Source organism: Scyliorhinus torazame, chromosome 9 (genome assembly GCF_047496885.1).
Source record: "Scyliorhinus torazame isolate Kashiwa2021f chromosome 9, sScyTor2.1, whole genome shotgun sequence".
Classification (NCBI taxonomy): domain Eukaryota; kingdom Metazoa; phylum Chordata; class Chondrichthyes; order Carcharhiniformes; family Scyliorhinidae; genus Scyliorhinus; species Scyliorhinus torazame.
The window spans coordinates 243,486,521-243,504,972 of NC_092715.1; the positions used below are offsets into that span (position 1 = coordinate 243,486,521).

Genomic DNA, 18,452 nt, shown 5'->3' on the forward strand with positions numbered 1-18,452 from the left:
ACAAAAGCGGAGACAATGGACAGCCTAGTCTTGTGCCCCTCTTCAGTTGGAAATAACCCGAGCTCAGGGCGTTCGTACATACTCTCACTGTGGGGGCTCTGGACAAAAGCCTAATCCGTGAAATAATGTCCAAGGATCTCAAAGAGGTAGGCCCACTCAACCCTAGCAAACGTCTTATCCTCATACATCAAAATAATCACCTCTGGATCGGTTCCTAGGGAGGGTGACAAAATCACATTTAACAATCTCCTAATAATGGCAAACAACTGCTGGCCCTTAACAAATCCAGCCTGCTCCTCCGAGATCACGGTTTCCTCCCACAGTCCAGAGATGTGCAGGTTAGGTGGATTGGCCATGATAAATTGTCCTTAGTGTCCAAAAAAGGTGGGCTGGGTTGCTGGGTAGGGTGGAGGTGTGGGCTTAAGTAGGGTGCTCTTTCCAAGGGCCAGTGCAGACTCGATGGGCCGAATGGCCTCCTTCTGCACTGTAAATTCTATGATCACCCCAGGTAGGCAGGTCTCCAAACCCATTGCCAACAACTTAGTGTCAACGGAATCATTAAACATATCCGCAGATGGGACCAACTGACCAGAAAACTGTTTGTAAAATTCAATGGGGAACCCATGCGGACCCGGTGCTTTGCTCGTCTGCATTGACCGAGTACAGCCCATGATCTCCCGCAGCCCTATCTGCATCTCCAACTTCTCTCCTGCTCCACCTACGAATCGAAAGATTGCTTCATTGATGAACACTCCTCCGGGGGCTTGACTCGTACAACCCACGGTAGAAAGCCTCAAACACCTTATTGACCTTCTCTGGGGTAGAAACCAACCCGCCACCCAAGTCCCTAACCTGCACTATCTCCCGGGAGACAGCCTGCCGCCTCAGCTGGTGAGCCAACAGCCGACCGGCCTTCGCTCCATACTCATAAAATGTCCCCCTCGAGCGTCGCAGCTTGCTCACCACCTGAACCGTTGACAACAACTTAAAATCCACTTGCAATTTCTTTCTTTCCGCCAATAACTCCAGTGACGGGGTGATCGAGTACTGACGGTCCGCCTCGATAATGGTGTCCACCAGTCTCTGCCTCTCCATCCTCCCAGATTTATCCCTATGTGCTTTATAAGAGATCATTCCACCTCCAGGAATTCCCAGAGCATGGAAGGTGAAACCACCTCATTCCTGTTGAACTCAACGTACTCCTCGATGGCAAAGGTTACCCACTCACAAACACTCTTATCCCCGAGCAGTGCCTGTCCAGTCTCCACAGAGTAGCTCAGAGCGGCCCAGCTCCAACAGCAAATCCACAAAATGAAGAGCATGATCCCTCTGAAACCTAAATTCCCACGGGTCTGCCCCCCCCCCCATCTGTTCCATGAACACCAATAACTCCTTCGCCACCCCCGATGGACTCAGAGACTTGGGACTCAACCTAGGATCCAAAACACAATTGAAGTGCGAATCTCGAATGGGATTTCTTGCTGTTGGATAATCTTTATGATTGCACTCATTTCCGCCCCCCCCCTGTGCTGCTTGCTGTGATGTCATGTTGAAGGAGAACTAATTTTCGATACTCTGAATGTTATACTGAATTTCTAAGAAAAAAATGTTTTAACAGGTTACGTAGCTCATGAATTCATCTTGGATGTGCGACCGTTCAAGAAAACTGCAAACATCGAGGCAGTGGATGTTGCCAAGCGGCTGCAAGATTATGGTGAGATGTTTTCGTTTTGTATTCTGTTGAATTGGAAACTAATCATTGCCCAATATTGCTTCTCATACCATGGGTATGGGGACGGAACCTGTGGCTGAGGGTGTTTGAAGGACACATCACAATCTCCCACAAGTAAATCCACTTTCTGGGCACAATTTCCCGGTGCCTTCAACACAGAGAGCGACCCCGCTGTCAAACAGGACTCGTTTTGTTTTGCCATGATGAGGAACACTCTCTCTCTCTCTCTCTCTCTCTCTCTCTCTCTCTCTCTCTCTCTCTCCCCCCCCCCCCCCCCCGCAGACCACAATTGCCTTCATTTCCTGGAAGAGATTGGGGCACCATATTTTCTTCTTTATTTTGTTAATAATATTTTATTAAGGTAATTGTTAATTTTTATAACAGGAACATAAACAATGACATCAGCATGGTAAAATAAACATTTCCCCCCCCAGCCCAATCTTCACGCACCTGGGCACCATTTTTAAATGGCGCTCCCTCTTGACCCCCCCCCCTCTTCACAGCCTTCGGACCCCCCAGTGCTCCATCTTAACTGTTTCCCCCCTTCAGAAGGGCAGGGCACACCCGGGCACGATCCCTGACCTGGGCACCCTGGCAGTGCCACCTGGGTAGTCGCAGGAGAGCCAGGGTAGCACCCCGACCACCCGGGGCCCTCCGATGGCCTGGGAGACACCCCCTTCCAAGGTGTCATTTCGCCAGGTCCACATTTGTATGGACCAGTGCTAAACAGCGCCATGGCGAGCTCTCCCAGGTACGGGTGTTCGTTCCCAGGCACTGGGGGAATCGGGCACAAACGGCTGACTGCTCACTTAAATATGTAAATCTGAGGCCCTCCTAGCGAGGACAAGATCCAGATCGCGACGTCCCGCGAGATCTCGCCGGGTGTTCCGAGCGTCGCAATCCCCGCTAGAAGCCTCTCGCAAGATTTAACGGCCTTGTTGCGTCACCAGGCCGGGATCGACAAGGCCGTTTGATCCCGGCCTTGTCCAGGCATCTGGAGAGATTCTTTGCACTGGTTGGTGAGATGATAATGAAAGGATACAAGTTTAAGATTTAAAAAAAATATATTTATTCTTTCATGGGATGTGGTCAAGGTCAGCATTTGTTGCCCAATCCTAATTGCCCTCGAATTGAGGGCCTGGCTCGGCCATTTCAGAGTCATTGCTGTGGGTCTGGAGTCATATGTAGGCCAGACTGCGTAAGGATGGCAGATTTCCTTCCCTAAAAGGCATTAATGAACCAGATGGGTTTTTTAACGACAGTGATAGTCTCGTCATCACTGATGCTAGCTTTCAATTCCAGATTTATTTTAAATGGGTTTAACTTCCATCAGACGCCATGGTGGCATTTGAACCTGTGTCTCTCTCTCTCTCTCTCTCTCTCTCCCCCCCCCCCCCCGGCGGGTTTCAGCCTGGGCCCTCTAGACCACTACTCGTCCAGTGACACTCCCACTATTTCCCCTCACAATCAATTATCTCCCGCCCCTCCGCCAATGGAGTTGGATCACTGATCAGCCAGGTTCTCGTGGAATGGCAGAGCAGGCTCAAAGAGCTAAGTGGGAGTTACTCGTGTCCATACATTTCTTGACTGACCTAAATAGTGACAGCTGATGTAAAATCCTAACTTAGTCATCAGTGGTGGAGGTGACATTCTGCTTCTTAATGCAACTGAAGCTACAACCTGACCGTCCGGGCTTTCTTCTTGACCATCAAGCTACAAATAAGTTTACATCTCACAGGATTCCATGCTCCCACCATGTCCTGGCCTGTTTCTGGTACGTTAATGATTGAGCCAACTGAATCTGAAGATAAAGCTGAACTGGACAGGTTCTGTGACGCAATGATAAACATCCGACAAGAGATTGCAGACATCGAAGAGGGCAGGATGGACATCCGAGTAAACCCACTTAAGGTAAGTCGGAACAAACCATTGTTTTGCTGAAGCGAGCTGTATAATTAAATCTTAAGATGTGTTAAGCAAAGCTATTCAAAGATGCTCTATATCGGCCAACGTTTTCCTGCCTTCTGCATTAGTTGACGTAGGCAGTTTAGGGGACCACACAAAACATCAGCATTATTCACTGCTCGTGTGTCATCGTGGCGTAGTTGGTGACACTCTTGCCTCTGAGTCATAACGTTCCGCTTCAAGTCCCACTCCAGGACTTAGCTTAAAATCATAGGTTGACACTTCAGCGGAATATTCAGGGAGTGCCGCACTGTCAGAGACTGCCGTCTTTTCGACGTGCTGTTAAACGAAATCAGGTGGATTTAAAATCCTCCATGGCAATATTTTAAGGATAGTAGGGGAGTTATCCCTGGGGTACTGGCTGATATTTTTCCGTCAATCAACAGAAAAAAAGCAGATGATCTGGTAATGGCATTGCAGTTTGTACCAGCTTGCTGTTTGCAAAGATTGGATGCTGCATTTCCTATAATTGTAACAGTAACAATACTCCAAACACACTTCACTGGCTGTAGAGTGCTTTGAGAGGTCTGATAGTCATGAAAGGTACAATGGAAATGCAATTTGTTTTTGCTTTGAATGAAATTTTGCATCGTTGTCCAAGTTAACAGGGATTTATAATTTAAGTTCAGGTGTTAGAGGCTGTATGTTATAGGTCCAACACAACCAGAAGGGATGAGTAGTTAGAAGACGGCAGAGATTAACCTTAAGAATGTAGTATTGAAAGTCAGGAGAATAATCGATTTTAGAACAGAGAAAGAACTCTGAAGAATAAAGAAAGTCAGCAAATTTGTACAAAAAAATGCCTGGTGCAAGAGGAAGGTGGAAAAATCTCTTCCCCGCTTGAATATCTCGGCAAAACTCATAGGTTAGGATTTTGTAGGAAAGTACGATACTCGCCTCTAGCAATCTCAGCGCTGTGGATTTCAACTTTCCTTTTTTTTAAATACATTTAGAGTACAGAATTCTTTTTTTTCAAATTAAATGGCAATTTTGCATTGCCAATCCACCTACGTGTACTGCGCATCTTTGTGGGAGTGAGACCCACTTAGACACTGTCCACACGGACAGTGACACGGGGCCGGGATCAAACCCAGGTCCTTGGCGCCCGAACCCGGATCCTCGGTGCCTGGATTCCATCTTTCCTGATGTCAATTTCTTTCCAGCATCAAATATAAAGGCTTTTTGGTGTCCTGCAACAGTGATGCAATCAAGGCTCAGCAGCCAATCACATTGAAGCATTCGCATGACAGCAAACCAGGATGTAATAAAAATCCTTGCTTATCCTTTGCTTTTGAATCATTCTGCAGAGAGCAAAATAAATGATTGAGACACACACGTGGGGAATAAGGTAGAAATTGAAATTTTAAAAAATCTTCAGAAAAAGTGTAAAAATCTATGGAATTCTTTTATCATGGGGAATAGGTTTTACATTTCTCAAATATAAAATAATGGCCTCAGGGCCAGGGAGGTTGTTCGGCCTAATTCTGCTCCTCTGTCTGATGGTCTAATTTCACCAGTTTTCCATCTGTGGAGACTTCAACAGTACACTGTGTGGAGGAGCAGGAAATTGCTGGTAGCAGCTTTGTACATTTAGTTACAACATGCGACCAGCAGATGTTGCTGTCAGTTTCACATTTGCAATGATGGCCAACACAGACCGTTTCGCCATCATCCAACCGCCAAATCCAGGCTATTGTAATCCTCAAAAGACGGACAGTGGAGATATTTTCTTTATTCTTTCACGGGGACATGGGCGTTGCTGGTTAGGCTACCATTTCCATTGCCTGTTCTGAATTGCCCTTTGAGAAGATGGTGGCGAGCTTGAATCGCTGCGGCCCATGTGGTGTAGGTACATCCACAGCGATGTTAGGGAGGGAGTTCCAGGATTTTGACCCAGCCACGGTGAAGGAACCGCGATGTAGTTCCAAGACGGGATGGTGTGTGGCTTGGAGGGGAATTTGCAGGTGACGACGGTCCCAGGTGCCTGCTGCCCTTGTCCTTTGAGATGGTAGCGGTCACGGGTTTGGAAGGTGCCATCGAATGAGCAGCAAAAGTGAAAAAAACAGAAAGGGGGGAGTGGGTGAGAGTTAATGAAAGGAAGTTGGATCTGAGCGAAATACATGGAAGAGACAATAATGTGCAGTGTGTTTGGAGATGTGTCTGACTTGGCTAATGAGCTGATTGAGTTGGTGTTGACACTGTAATGCACCATTTGGCCGATTAACCACCGGCTCATTTTGACAACGGTCTCAATGGTTTCAGGTGAGAGTCCTTCAGTGTTTCCAAGCAGCAGTATGAATGAGTCTGTGCTGCCTATCACTTTGATTTGGAATTAGGGATATAACAGCCATCATTACCTTGAATTAGGTGTTCCAAACATTTACTGCAATTCCGATTTGCACAGAGACGCTTAAAAAGAAAAGCGCTGCAGTGCACCAATAAGAATAGGGAAGTTCTTGTGAGGAAGGCACTAAAAGGGTGCCCGAGAATATCCGGAACGGGTCAAGCTGGGATAGTTAATTCATAAAAATTAATGAAAAGTAAAAAGCTGCTGATTGACACTTTGGAACTCCCTGCCTTGACCCAGCAATTGTTGATCTCCGTTTTGGGACATGGGGAATTCCTGCTCTTCCCTGCATTCCCAAAACATCTGGAGCACGAGTACAACACGTATCTTCTTCACACACACTGAACTGTGCCGGAAAGCAGCGAGTGCTTGCCCAGAGCTGGAATAAGAGCTGGGACCACTGTTGTTTACTATTTAAATAAGCGATTTGAATTTGGGAAGAGCCATGTCTTAAGTTTGCAGACAATATCAAATTGCGGCACATAGTTAATGCTGAGGAAACTTTTCTCCCCCCCCCCCCCCTACAAAAAGGAAAAAAGATTTAAGCAAACTTGCAGAAGGTGTGAACGAATAGATTTCAATGTAGACAAGTGTGAGGGATGAATTTTGGTAGGAAGTGTTGAAGAAGGCCACATACATCTTGGAAAATTGAATCTAACTGAGGTGGAGGTGGGAAAGGATCTGGATGCACATGTCTCTAAAAGTCGCAACATTGGTTAATAAAGCCATAATAAATAAATACAATGAAAAATTAAATAAGCAAGTTAACAAATACAAACAAAACACTGGAGTGTATTTCTCAAGGCAGACAGTTGAAAAACAGAGAAGCTATATTAAAGGGAGTTTTATTTAGTCCAAAGGGAACCGTTTTGGCAGATTAGAGCTGGATCTGTTAGTGCTTTATGTTATTGAGCCACATCTGGCAGTGGATGGCCAAACCTCTTGACTTTCACATCTGTTCAAGTCTGCAAACCTCGGACTTGAGGAGTGGAGATGAGGGCTATATTGGGGGAATGGCCAGAGTGAGAGAAAGTTATGGTTTTAATGGAGACGAGGGCACTGAAGGTAGAGGTGAGGGTGTGATTGAGCAGATCAGTAGCTGCAGACGCATGGTGGTGATCAGAGCCTTTGGCTGGACAGTTGGGATTTTGAGAGTGGAGTTGGGTAGAGTGAATTGGGGAGAGGTTTAGATACAGAAGGAAGTCGGGTTTAGAGGCGGAAGCAGTGCTGTGGTGCAGAGCGATAGAAGGAAGCGATCAGCCTTGGCCTTACCTGTGATACAATGGGAGTCTCGAGGACATGTGAGATGCCACAGTCAAACTGGCAGTCATGAATATGGGTTGGGGTGTTTGTACGAAGGGGGGAATTGAGCAGGATTGGAGGGCAGTGAATTCAGAAAAAAGAAAGCGTGATTAATCAAGATGGAGGTTAAAATCACTGAGGATGTGAAGCCACTTGGTGCAGAGACTGAGGGAGGACAGCAGTGAAGATATCCCAGAGACAAAATTGACAAGGTATACAAGAAGACGGGTGAACTGAGATTTGAAGTGAGAGGCGAAAATCAAGAGGAGATGCTCCAAGGAGGAAAACGTACCAGAGGACTGAGGGGACAGACTGAAGTGTAAGTGGGTGTAAGTGCGATGCCAACACTGCGATGGTCAGGACGAAACAAGTGGTGAAAGGTATAACCAAGAGGGGAGTCTTGGATTGGACGAAACATGTCATCACCCCATATCCAGGTTCCTGTCAAGGTCATTTGGCTGGTGTAATAATCCAGAATGAGATTGTGGATTGTTGACCAGTTGAACGGACATTCAGAAGGGCGTTGTAGAGTGGGAGGGTGAGAGCTGGACCGATGACAAGAGACCACGGGATCAACACTGGACAGGGAGGAGATTGGCAAGGAGGCCCGGTGGGTGCAACTGCTGGCGAGAGAATGGGTTGGAGCAGTTGGGGTTGCTGCTCGTGAGGAGGCGGTAATGAATTCCTGGATGGGCCTTTCAGAGGATTCCAAGAGCAGCACAGAGGGAGGCTTATCTAAAACAGCCAAGGCAGCAGGAGAGGAGGGAGGTTGAGGGCTCCTGAAGGGCTGGAATAAGGTAGCGCCCCTGAAAATGGAGAAATTAAAGGAGGCGTAACAAGAGGTGAAAGGACCTCGGAGTGGGACAGAGAAAAGAAGCAAAAAGATAATGAAGTAGAAATGAAAGTGATGGGTTCAGATCTGGAGCAGCAGCCGAAATGTATTCGCCAAAGGACGCCTGATTATGTGGTGTTAATTCGGATGCAAATATCTCAGTAGTTAATGGGGAATAAAGAGGAGTCAAGAGAGAGTCCAGAGCTGAAGTCACAAATCCCACAGTGGACACAGGCAGGCATGATGGATAGAGGGAATTACCGGAGCTATTTGAACAGTGGAGGACCAGAGGACACACTGACAGGGGAGCTACCATTGGAATGGAGGCCCGAGAGGCAATTGAATGCAGGGTAAAATGATGACAGCAAAACTGGAGGTTACCAGATGATTCAGAAGTGGCCGAGAGATGCTTCAGTCCAGAACAGAGTAACTCTGGCCAGGAACCTGACTGAAGCTGACAAGCCCAAAGACCCAGTCCAATCACAGAGCCCAGCAGGGAACTGAGTCCCACAGATCCTCTGTCACAGGGGAGATTTGATGAAAGTTACTTAAAAATAAAAACAACAGAGCAGCAATTGAGCGGCTGAGTCTTGTAGCCTAGCGCAGAATCATAGTCTTGATGTCCAGATATACCCAGAGAATCCAGGGATTTGAAGCCAAAATTTGAGAAAAGAGGCAGAGCTCACTGAAGAAGGCATCGCGCAGATTCTTTGACCATTTCGCTGAAATTACATTGATAGATTGGAATGATGGCACCGCAACAAAGTGCCTAGTATTGATACTTCACAGAGCTAGTGCACAAGTTTGATTTTATCTTCAGTACCAATAATAGCCAGCTGGTGGCGGCGTTTTACTTGTTTAGGGCATCTTTTCAAATTGCCTTTCCAGAAATTCAATCCGTTTGATATTTTTTAAAGTTTGCAATTTGATGCCGTTAAAGTTCAGAATGGCAGTCAATAGCTCGAAGATTTATCAGCCCCAGAAAACAGGGAATGTGGAAAACCCTCAGCAGGTCAGGCAGTATCTCTGGAGAGAGCAGACAAGTTAATATCTTAAATACTGACCATCTGTCAGGCCTGGTTGATAAAGAGACGTCGGCTGAAACATTAATTTGCCTGTTCTCTCCACAGACACTATCCAACCAGCTGCGTATTTTCAGCAGTTTCTGTTATTACTCCTTTGCTTTCTGGCGTGAAGAACATTGATTTTTGAAAGCAGTGTAGAGTTCCAGATATTCAAGAGGCCTGAAGTGAATGCTTCAAAAATCTTTACGGTCCCTGGTTCCAAAACCTGTCAGGTCCTCAAAATGACTTGATTTTTGTGTCAGAAATGCCTTGATCATCTTTGTTCCCATGGAAGGAAATGTAGTTCAATATATTTTAATCCACGGTGTTAAATCTTAAAGTAGGTCAAAAACTTAGTCCAGCTGGTGAATCAATTTGCTTCCCTCTGGATTGGGGAAAGAAGGAAATTTCTATCCACTTATTCCTGGGTGTGTGTGACACGTGACGACTGTATTCGGTTGCCCCGGTACCTGGGAGGGTCTGGAAAATGAGGGCTGGATCAGGTTGGCCTGTATTAATTGAGGACTGTATCAGGTTTGCTTGTACAGGACAATGTGTCAACTGAGGATTGTGTCAGGTTGACCTGTACAGGGACAGTGTATTAATTGAGGACTGGATCAGGTTGCTCTGTACAGGGACAGTATATTAATTGAGGACTGGATCAGTTTGCTCTGTACAGGGACAGTGTGTTAATTGAGGACTGGATCAGGTTGGTCTGTACAGGGACAGTGTGTTAATTGAGGATTGTATCAGGTTGACCTGTACAGGGACAGTGTGTTAATTGAGGATAGTATCAGGTTGACCTGTACAGGGACAGTGTGTTAATTGAGGACTGGATCAGGTTGGTCTGTACAGGGACAGTGTGTTAATTGAGGATTGGATCAGGTTGGTCAGTACAGGGACAGTGTGTTAATTGAGGATTGTATCAGGTTGACCTGTACAGGGACAGTGTGTTAATTGAGGATAGTATCAGGTTGACCTGTACAGGGACAGTGTGTTAATTGAGGACTGGATCAGGTTGGTCAGTACAGGGACAGTGTGTTAATTGAGGATTGTATCAGGTTGGTCTGTACAGGGACAGTGTGTTAATTGAGGATTGTATCAGGTTGACCTGTACAGGGACAGTGTGTTAACTGAGGATTGTATCAGGTTGGTCTGTACAGGGACAGTGTGTTAACTGAGGATTGTATCAGGTTGACCTGTACAGGGACAGTGTGTTAATTGAGGATTGGATCAGGTTGACCTGTACAGGGACAGTGTGTTAATTGAGGACTGGATAAGGTTGGTCTGTACAGGGACAGTGTGTTAATTGAGGATTGGATCAGGTTGACCTGTACAGGGGCAATGTGTTAATTGAGGACTGGATCAGGTTGGTCTGTACAGGGACAGTGTGTTAATTGAGGATTGGATCAGGTTGACCTGTACAGGGCCAGTGTGATAATTGAGGACTGGATCAGGTTGGTCTGTACAGGGCCAGTGTGTTAATTGAGGATTGGATCAGGTTGACCTGTACAGGGACAGTGTGTTAATTGAGGACTGGATCAGGTTGGTCTGTATAGGGACAGTGTGTTAACTGAGGACTGGATCAGGTTGGTCTGTACAGGGACAGTGTGTTAATTGAGGATTGTATCAGGTTGACCTGTACAGGGGCAGTGTGTTAATTGAGGACTGGATCAGGTTGCTCTGTACAGGGACAGTTTGTTAATTGAGGACTGGATCAGGTTGGTCTGTACAGGGACAGTGTGTTAATTGAGGACTGGATCAGGTTGCTCTGTACAGGGACAGTGTGTTAATTGAGGATTGGATCAGGTTGACCTGTACAGGGGCAGTGTGTTAATTGAGGACTGGATCAGGTTGCTCTGCAGAGGGAAAGTGTGTTAATTGAGGATTGGATCAGGTTGACCTGTACAGGGACAGTGTGTTAATTGAGGACTGGATCAGGTTGGTCTGTACAGGGACAGTGTGTTAATTGAGGATTGGATCAGGTTGACCTGTACAGGGACAGTGTGTTAATTGAGGACTGGATCAGGTTGGTCTGTACAGGGACAGTGTGTTAATTGAGGACTGGATCAGGTTGGTCTGTACAGGGACAGTGTGTTAATTGAGGATTGGATCAGGTTGACCTGTACAGGGGCAGTGTGTTAATTGAGGACTGGATCAGGTTGGTCTGTACAGGGACAGTGTGTTAATTGAGGATTGGATCAGGTTGACCTGTACAGGGCCAGTGTGTTAATTGAGGACTGGATCAGGTTGGTCTGTACAGGGCCAGTGTGTTAATTGAGGATTGGATCAGGTTGACCTGTACAGGGACAGTGTGTTAATTGAGGATTGTATCAGGTTGGTCTGTATAGGGACAGTGTGTTAATTGAGGATTGTATCAGGTTGACCTGTACAGGGGCAGTGTGTTAATTGAGGACTGGATCAGGTTGACCTGTACAGGGACAGTGTGTTAATTGAGGACTGGATCAGGTTGACCTGTACAGGGACAGTGTGTTAATTGAGGATTGTATCAGGTTGACCTGTACTGGGGCAGTGTGTTAATTGAGGACTGGATCAGGTTGCTCTGTACAGGGACAGTGTGTTAATTGAGGACTGGATCAGGTTGCTCTGTACAGGGACAGTGTGTTAATTGAGGACTGGATCAGGTTGGTCTGTACAGGGACAGTGTATTAATTGAGGACTGGATCAGGTTGGTCTGTACAGGGACAGTGTGTTAATTGAGGACTGGATCAGGTTGGTCTGTACAGGGACAGTGTGTTAATTGAGGATTGGATCAGGTTGACCTGTACAGGGGCAGTGTGTTAATTGAGGATTGTATCAGGTTGACCTGTACAGGGGCAGTGTGTTAACTGAGGACTGGATCAGGTTGGTCTGTACAGGGGCAGTGTGTTAACTGAGGACTGGATCAGGTTGGTCTGTACAGGGACCTCATTCACGCTCTCCCCGTCTCTTACAATGCAACTGACTCCTGCTGAGGCACAACCCTTTGATTATTCAAATTGCTCTTCTATTCCTCACAGCCCATTTTAAGAGGAGACGGCCCGTCATTGACCACTGCCGGGATCTGCCCATATATGGCTTCCTCCCCCCCACACACACACACACTGGGAAGGGGGGACAGAAGATCCCGCCAACAGGAAGGGTGGGAAAATCCCAGAGTGGCAGAAGTCCAGCGGGAGGCACAGGGAAAGCCCGGGGTGACCTCGAGACAGAGTGGCAGGAGGTCCAGCGGGAGGCACAGGGAAAGCCTGGGGTGTGCCCGGGACAGAGTGGCAGGAGGTCCAGTGGGAGGCACAGGGAAAGCCAGGGGCGGCCTCGGGACAGAGTGGCAGGAGGTCCAGCGGGAGGCACAGGGAAAGCCCGGGGTGTGCCCGGGACAGAGTGGCAGGAGGTCCAGTGGGAGGCACAGGGAAAGCCAGGGGCGGCCTCGGGACAGAGTGGCAGGAGGTCCAGCGGGAGGCACAGGCAAAGCCCGGGGTTGCCTCGAAACAGAAGCACTGACAAAAACGTTGAATTTAAAATGAAGGGCCAAAGTTGTCAGGGCCGTCATAGTGGAGATGGAGGAGGCCCTCTGCAAGAACGCGTTTTGCTGCGCCTGTATCTGTTTCAGCCTTGCAGGCCCCTGATAGCACCATCTGCAGCAACCCCCCCCCCAATGTCTCTCTGACCTCCCACCAGGAATCCAGACAACTATGCCATTCTGGTCTCCTGACACAATATGGGCCCCGTCTGCCGTGAGCAAGATTCCACTGCTGCGCCCCATTCAGGCGGGAACACAACAAGGCACCAACGCAACTCAGTCCAATTTCCACAGCCTCCAAGACTGTCTCCACAGGGCCGGAAAGACTTTGCCCACTATTTCAAACAAATGAGGCTCATAGAACACTGGGATTTATCTTTATATAAGATTATATGAAAGAGGTTGGGAAGAAGGGACAGGATAATGCTTTCTGGATGGAATGCACTGCTGGAGTTTGATTAAAGCAGATTCATAGAATCACTACAGTGCAGAAGGAGGCCATTCGGCCCATCAGGTCTGCACCGACCCTCGCAAAGATCACCCTACCTTGGCCCACAACCCACCCTATTCCCACAACCCAATATCCCCACCTAATCTTTTGGACACTAAGGGACAATCTAGCATGGTCAATCCACCTAACCTGCACATTACCCGGAGGAAACCCACACAAACACAGGGAGAACATGCAAATTCCACACAGAAGGTCACCCAAGGGGGAATCGAACCCCTGGCGCTGTGAGGCAGCAGTGCTATCCGCTGTGCCACCCAGATGCCACATCAATATTTAAGAGTAAGCTAAAGGAATATGAGAACATACATACAGATGGGGTTTGGACTCCTGGGGGGTATGAAGGATTAACACCACCATGCTCTGTTTCCATTGTAATTTCGATGGGAGCTGGTCTTGTTTCACCAAATGTGTGCTTGGTCCACTTTCAGAGCGACTGAAGAAGTGCCAAGGGAGAGTCTTATGGCAGTGGCTAGCGTCCCTGCCTCTAGACCTGAAACTCAGGGTTCAAGTCCCACTCCAGGGCTTGATGACCGTGGAAGTTGCATTCATAATGTGGCCAAAACAGGTTGATTTTCAACCTGCAAATCCTTCCAAATGCACCTCCGTCAGCTGGTGAATGCAAGAGTATCTCCTGGTCAGCCGTTCTTGATGCGGAATGGTGCCCCCTCCAGATACAGCCCCCTCAAGCTCCAGCCTCCAGCTTCAGGCTGGTGACTTGTTCCAGGAAAGAAAGAGCTATGGAAACAAACGTAAGCATGTGCTTCATCTGCCTCGTGCAGTGGGAGAAGAAACACACCTGCAATTGTCACAAATGCCCACGAGGGGGTGCTGTTAAAGGCCATGGGACAATGGGATAAAAACAGCCTTCGAAGTAAAACGTTACATAAATGACTGCTGCTGCTGAACCTGAGAAATAATTGATGATAAACTCAAATTTGTAACAATTCCACTTTATCAGGTTTCAAACTCTTTGAGTATTGCCAAATATAACTCAGTAAATCCTCAATACAATTGACACTTGTGTATTTTCAAAGATAATTTAGTGTAAGATATATAATTGGTGGAAAGGAGAAGCTGTTTCCCGCACATTGTGCTGCATGCTGCCAGCATTAGTCCTGTTGACTTACAGTGAGCCCAGTAGTTTCACATCTCTAAATTTAATAATAGCTCTGTTTTGATTGACGATTGAGTATTACCTGTCCACTTGGCTGACCTCGGATTCAATCACTGTCCAAACACTCGTGGCTCCCAGAGAATGTCAGAAACTAGTAATCCTGCGGCGAGTAACTCCTTTCCTAACTCCCTAAAGCCTGTCCACCTTCTACAAGGCACAAGTCAGCAATGTAATGGAATGTTCCCCACTTGCCTGGATGAGTGCAGTTCCAACAACACTCAAGACGCTCGGCACCATCGAGGCCAAAGCAGCCACTTGATCGGCACCTCTTCCCCAAAGATTCACTCCCTCCACCATCGACGCACAGTAGCAGCCGTGTGTACCATCTACAAAGATGTACTGTAGGAACTCACCCAGGCTCCTTAAGCAGCACCTTCCAAACCCGTGACCACTACCATCTAGAAGGACATGGGCAGCAGACACACGGGAAACCACCACCTGGAGGTTCACCTCGAAGCCATGCACCATCCTGACTTGGAAATATATCGCCGTTCCATCACTGTCGCTAGGTCAAAATCCTAGAACTCCCTCCCGAATAGCACATTGGGTTTACCTGCGGTTCAAGAAGGCAGCTCACCACCACCTTCTCAAGGGCAGCTCGGGATGGGCAACAAATTCTGGCCTAGCCAACGATGCCACATCACGTAAAAATGCACTTTTCAAAAGCAATTAATCTGATATTCATCAATACTATATCTTACAAGTCATTAAACATTTACATCAAGCTGCAAAACTGGTCCCAGGTGACAAAGACAGTAATGTTTTGGGCAGCAGATGATTGGTTAATCTGGTTTACCCCTCACCCATTAGGTTCCTGAGGTGATTCCAAATGATCCTGCATTCCCTTTCCTAATAAGAATTCTTCTAATTCCATTTTGAAACCTGTCCTCACTTTCTGTTCCAGTAACCTGTTCCATAGATGTTGATGTGTTGGGTGCTCTGGATCCGTGGAACACATACAGGCCACCAACACTTAAAATAGTTAGAAACTGTTGAACATACTTTCACTGTGGGTTAACACGATGTAAGATTAAACTAAAGACCTATGCCTGTCCTAACCAGTCTATGCACTCAGCACATGGTGAAGATCTGTGCTGTAAGCTGTAAGCTCTGTCCTTCTGAGAGGCTGCATCCCGAATGAGCGGGAACTCTGATGCCCTCTGTCTATATAGTGAGTGTGCTCTCACTGGTGATTGGCTGCGGTGTTGATTGGTCTTGCTGTGTGTCCATCAGCATGCGCGTCTGCAACATGATATACTGGTGTATATTATGAATGATGTTGCCACACTCGCACCTAAAGAAAATTGATCAAATTCTCCCCCCCCCCCCCCGCCCAACTTCTTCCAATCCTGACTGAATATTTTTCATCAAAAATATTTTTTCACACACTGAAAATCTCATTGACCTTTGTCAAGTCCCTTTGGAGAGTTGAGTCACAGGGCAGACTGTCTTTCCTCATGTCTCAACCGCTCAAGTTAGGAAATAGTCTTTTGGTATTCCTTCCAACAATTCCACAAGCTCCCTATCCTGTTATTCCACAGACAGCCTCATTAGGCTGACTACAAATCACAACATCGCTTCTCTTGTCTGATGCGTCATACCCCTGGCTATGTTTCCCTATTTTTCATGTTGCCTGGTGTAGTGGACTGCCATATTTAATGACCAGTCGAACAAAATCCCCAGCCCTTTTTCAGCGCTTTGCACATCTGGCAGTCATGCTTTTTTGGCACAAATTTCACCATTGCCTTAAAGTCTGTTGGAAAAGATTGTTAAATAAGTTTGTGCTGGAAATCCTGTGAGAGGCACGGAGCTCCCAATTCCCTGTTGTTGATCTTTGACTGAAGATCAGCGGAGCGATCAGAGAAACTATGTACATGACTCAAAATGGCAGCTTGTGTCATTCTTTTGGGGTCCCCACACCTGGCTCCCGCCAAACTCACAGGGCCATTCTTTCCAAGAGGAGATCGGTGTCGAAGCAAATCCAAAAGTGAAGCTTGAATATGGCTTGTTAACCTGAAGTTGCCCACCCAAACGATGTATCTGTTGGGACCCTTTCTATCCAGTTGCTGTGACAAATGACATCTATTTCTGGAAATAGGTCCATGAACTGAAAATATGATTGCAACTGAAGGAAAGCTATTCACTTCACATTTAGGCTCTTTGAAGCAAGTTAACATCTAGTTAGTGCTGACGAAGTAGTTGGAAGTGACGGCCAGCTTAACTTCCTCTGTGTTGTCTTGCCATCTCTTCAATCCTCATACACCTTTGGCATTTTCCCTGTTGCCTACAGTGGAGAAGTGCCAGTGAGTTGAAATTTTATTGTGACATTAAAGATGATTATTAATATTTTTAAACAATAGAAAATGCTGGAAATGTTCAGCAGGCCAGGCAGCATGTGTGGTGTGGAACGGAGAGGCAGAGTTAGTGCTTCAGGTCAGTGATTTTCATCACAAGCTGCTTGTCGACTCTGTTCAGGTCAATGGGGGCTAAAACAATTTCAAATAAAAGGCATGAAAATGCTCCTGGTGAAAGTTCCACAATGGCGATAGTGCGTCAACAGCCCGTTTAGCATTCGGCCTCCTGTTCTATCCCTTTGTGGAATAGGTTGCTGGTTCTTTATAATCTTTGCACCTGCACTGCGGGATTCTCCGTCGGCAGCGCACCCATGACCGCGGGTTTCCCGACGGCGTGGGATGTGTGGAAAACCCCATTGGCCGGCTACGGGAACGGAGAATCCCGCTGTCGGCGGGGGAGTGCTGCGCCGGAAAACGGGGCTGGCGGGACGGAGTATCCTGCCCGTAGTTCCAGTAAGTAAATCAGTCAAACTGTTTTTTCTCACTAGTCAACCAGGCTGTGAAACTTGTGAGGCCTCGTTTAAGAAATAATCTTCATATAATTGGCTCTCAGAAGTGCTTGACAAAGCACTTGTTGTGCCAACTCACCATGTGTTGAGTGGAAAACTAGGAATACTGCAAAAACAAATCCTTGTACAATGCAATAGTGTTCATGGTGTAATTAGCTAATACCACACAGGATTTGTGCTTCAGATGGTTTCAGCATGCCCTAAACAATTAAGGCTATCAATGGAATTATAACGGCTGTTTCTGATTATTGCCTGAGCGTAAGTGTTCCTAAGTTCCTGTGAGAGGGACGAGGCCTGTGCAATTCTGCCGAGAATTTTCTCACCATCGAGTGTTTTTCCCATTGACGTAACCAAAAGTCTCAATAACAAGCACCCATCCACGCAATCAAGACACATAATTTATTACACTGGAAACTTCATAGGCATTACCGGATTAGGCACCGAGAATAAAACCTTCTTTTCCGAATGTGACTAGGCTCATTCGACAGGCACCAGCAGTTCCTCACATACTGTACCCATTTGATCTTTTCTTATGCCCCTGGCTAGTTGGCATTTCTTTGACAGTGTCCCATCAAAGAGGGCGTCACAGCTGAGCCCAGTCCGCTTCTGGCACTTAAGAGGAAAGCTCACTGGAAGATGATCAGAAGTGGCTGATTTTCCCATCACCGGAGCATTGAGGCTGACTGTAGTTTCGCAACTTGCTGCCCCTGTGACCAGATAACTCAGCATCGCCCGCGAATCAAGCTTGAGTCAATTTGAAATATATGGTTCAGTTGACCTGTGGCAGGAATTATTTTTAAAATTCATTTACTGGGTGCCGCTGGCTAGGCCAGCATGTATTGTCTTTGCGAAGGTGATGGTGAGCTGCTTTTCGGAACCTTTGCAGACCTTGTAGTGGAGTGATTATGGAGTGACGGCACTTCCTTGGTCCAGATATTCAATACTGTTGCTTTATGAATTGTGCACATTCCATGTCATGTCCTAATGGGACTGGTTTAGCACACTGGGCTAAATCACCGGCTTTTAAAGCAGACCAAGGCAGGCCAGCAGCACGGTTCAATTCCCGTACCAGACTCCCTGAACAGGCGCCGGAATGTGGCGTCTAGGGGCTTTTCACAGTAACTTCATTTGAAGCCTACTTG

General features: G+C 47.0%; 1 protein-coding gene across 2 annotated transcripts in view; it reads left to right on the plus strand.

The window, feature by feature from the left end:
- The window catches only part of gldc (glycine dehydrogenase (decarboxylating)), a 219,717-nt gene that overhangs the window by 189,881 nt on the left and 11,384 nt on the right, over positions 1–18,452 (plus strand). For both annotated transcript variants that reach the window (XM_072517219.1, XM_072517220.1), the window contains 2 exons: positions 1,619–1,714; positions 3,471–3,643. In XM_072517219.1, coding sequence (XP_072373320.1) covers positions 1,619–1,714; positions 3,471–3,643 — 269 coding nt within the window. The remainder of the gene's footprint in view (positions 1–1,618; positions 1,715–3,470; positions 3,644–18,452) is intronic.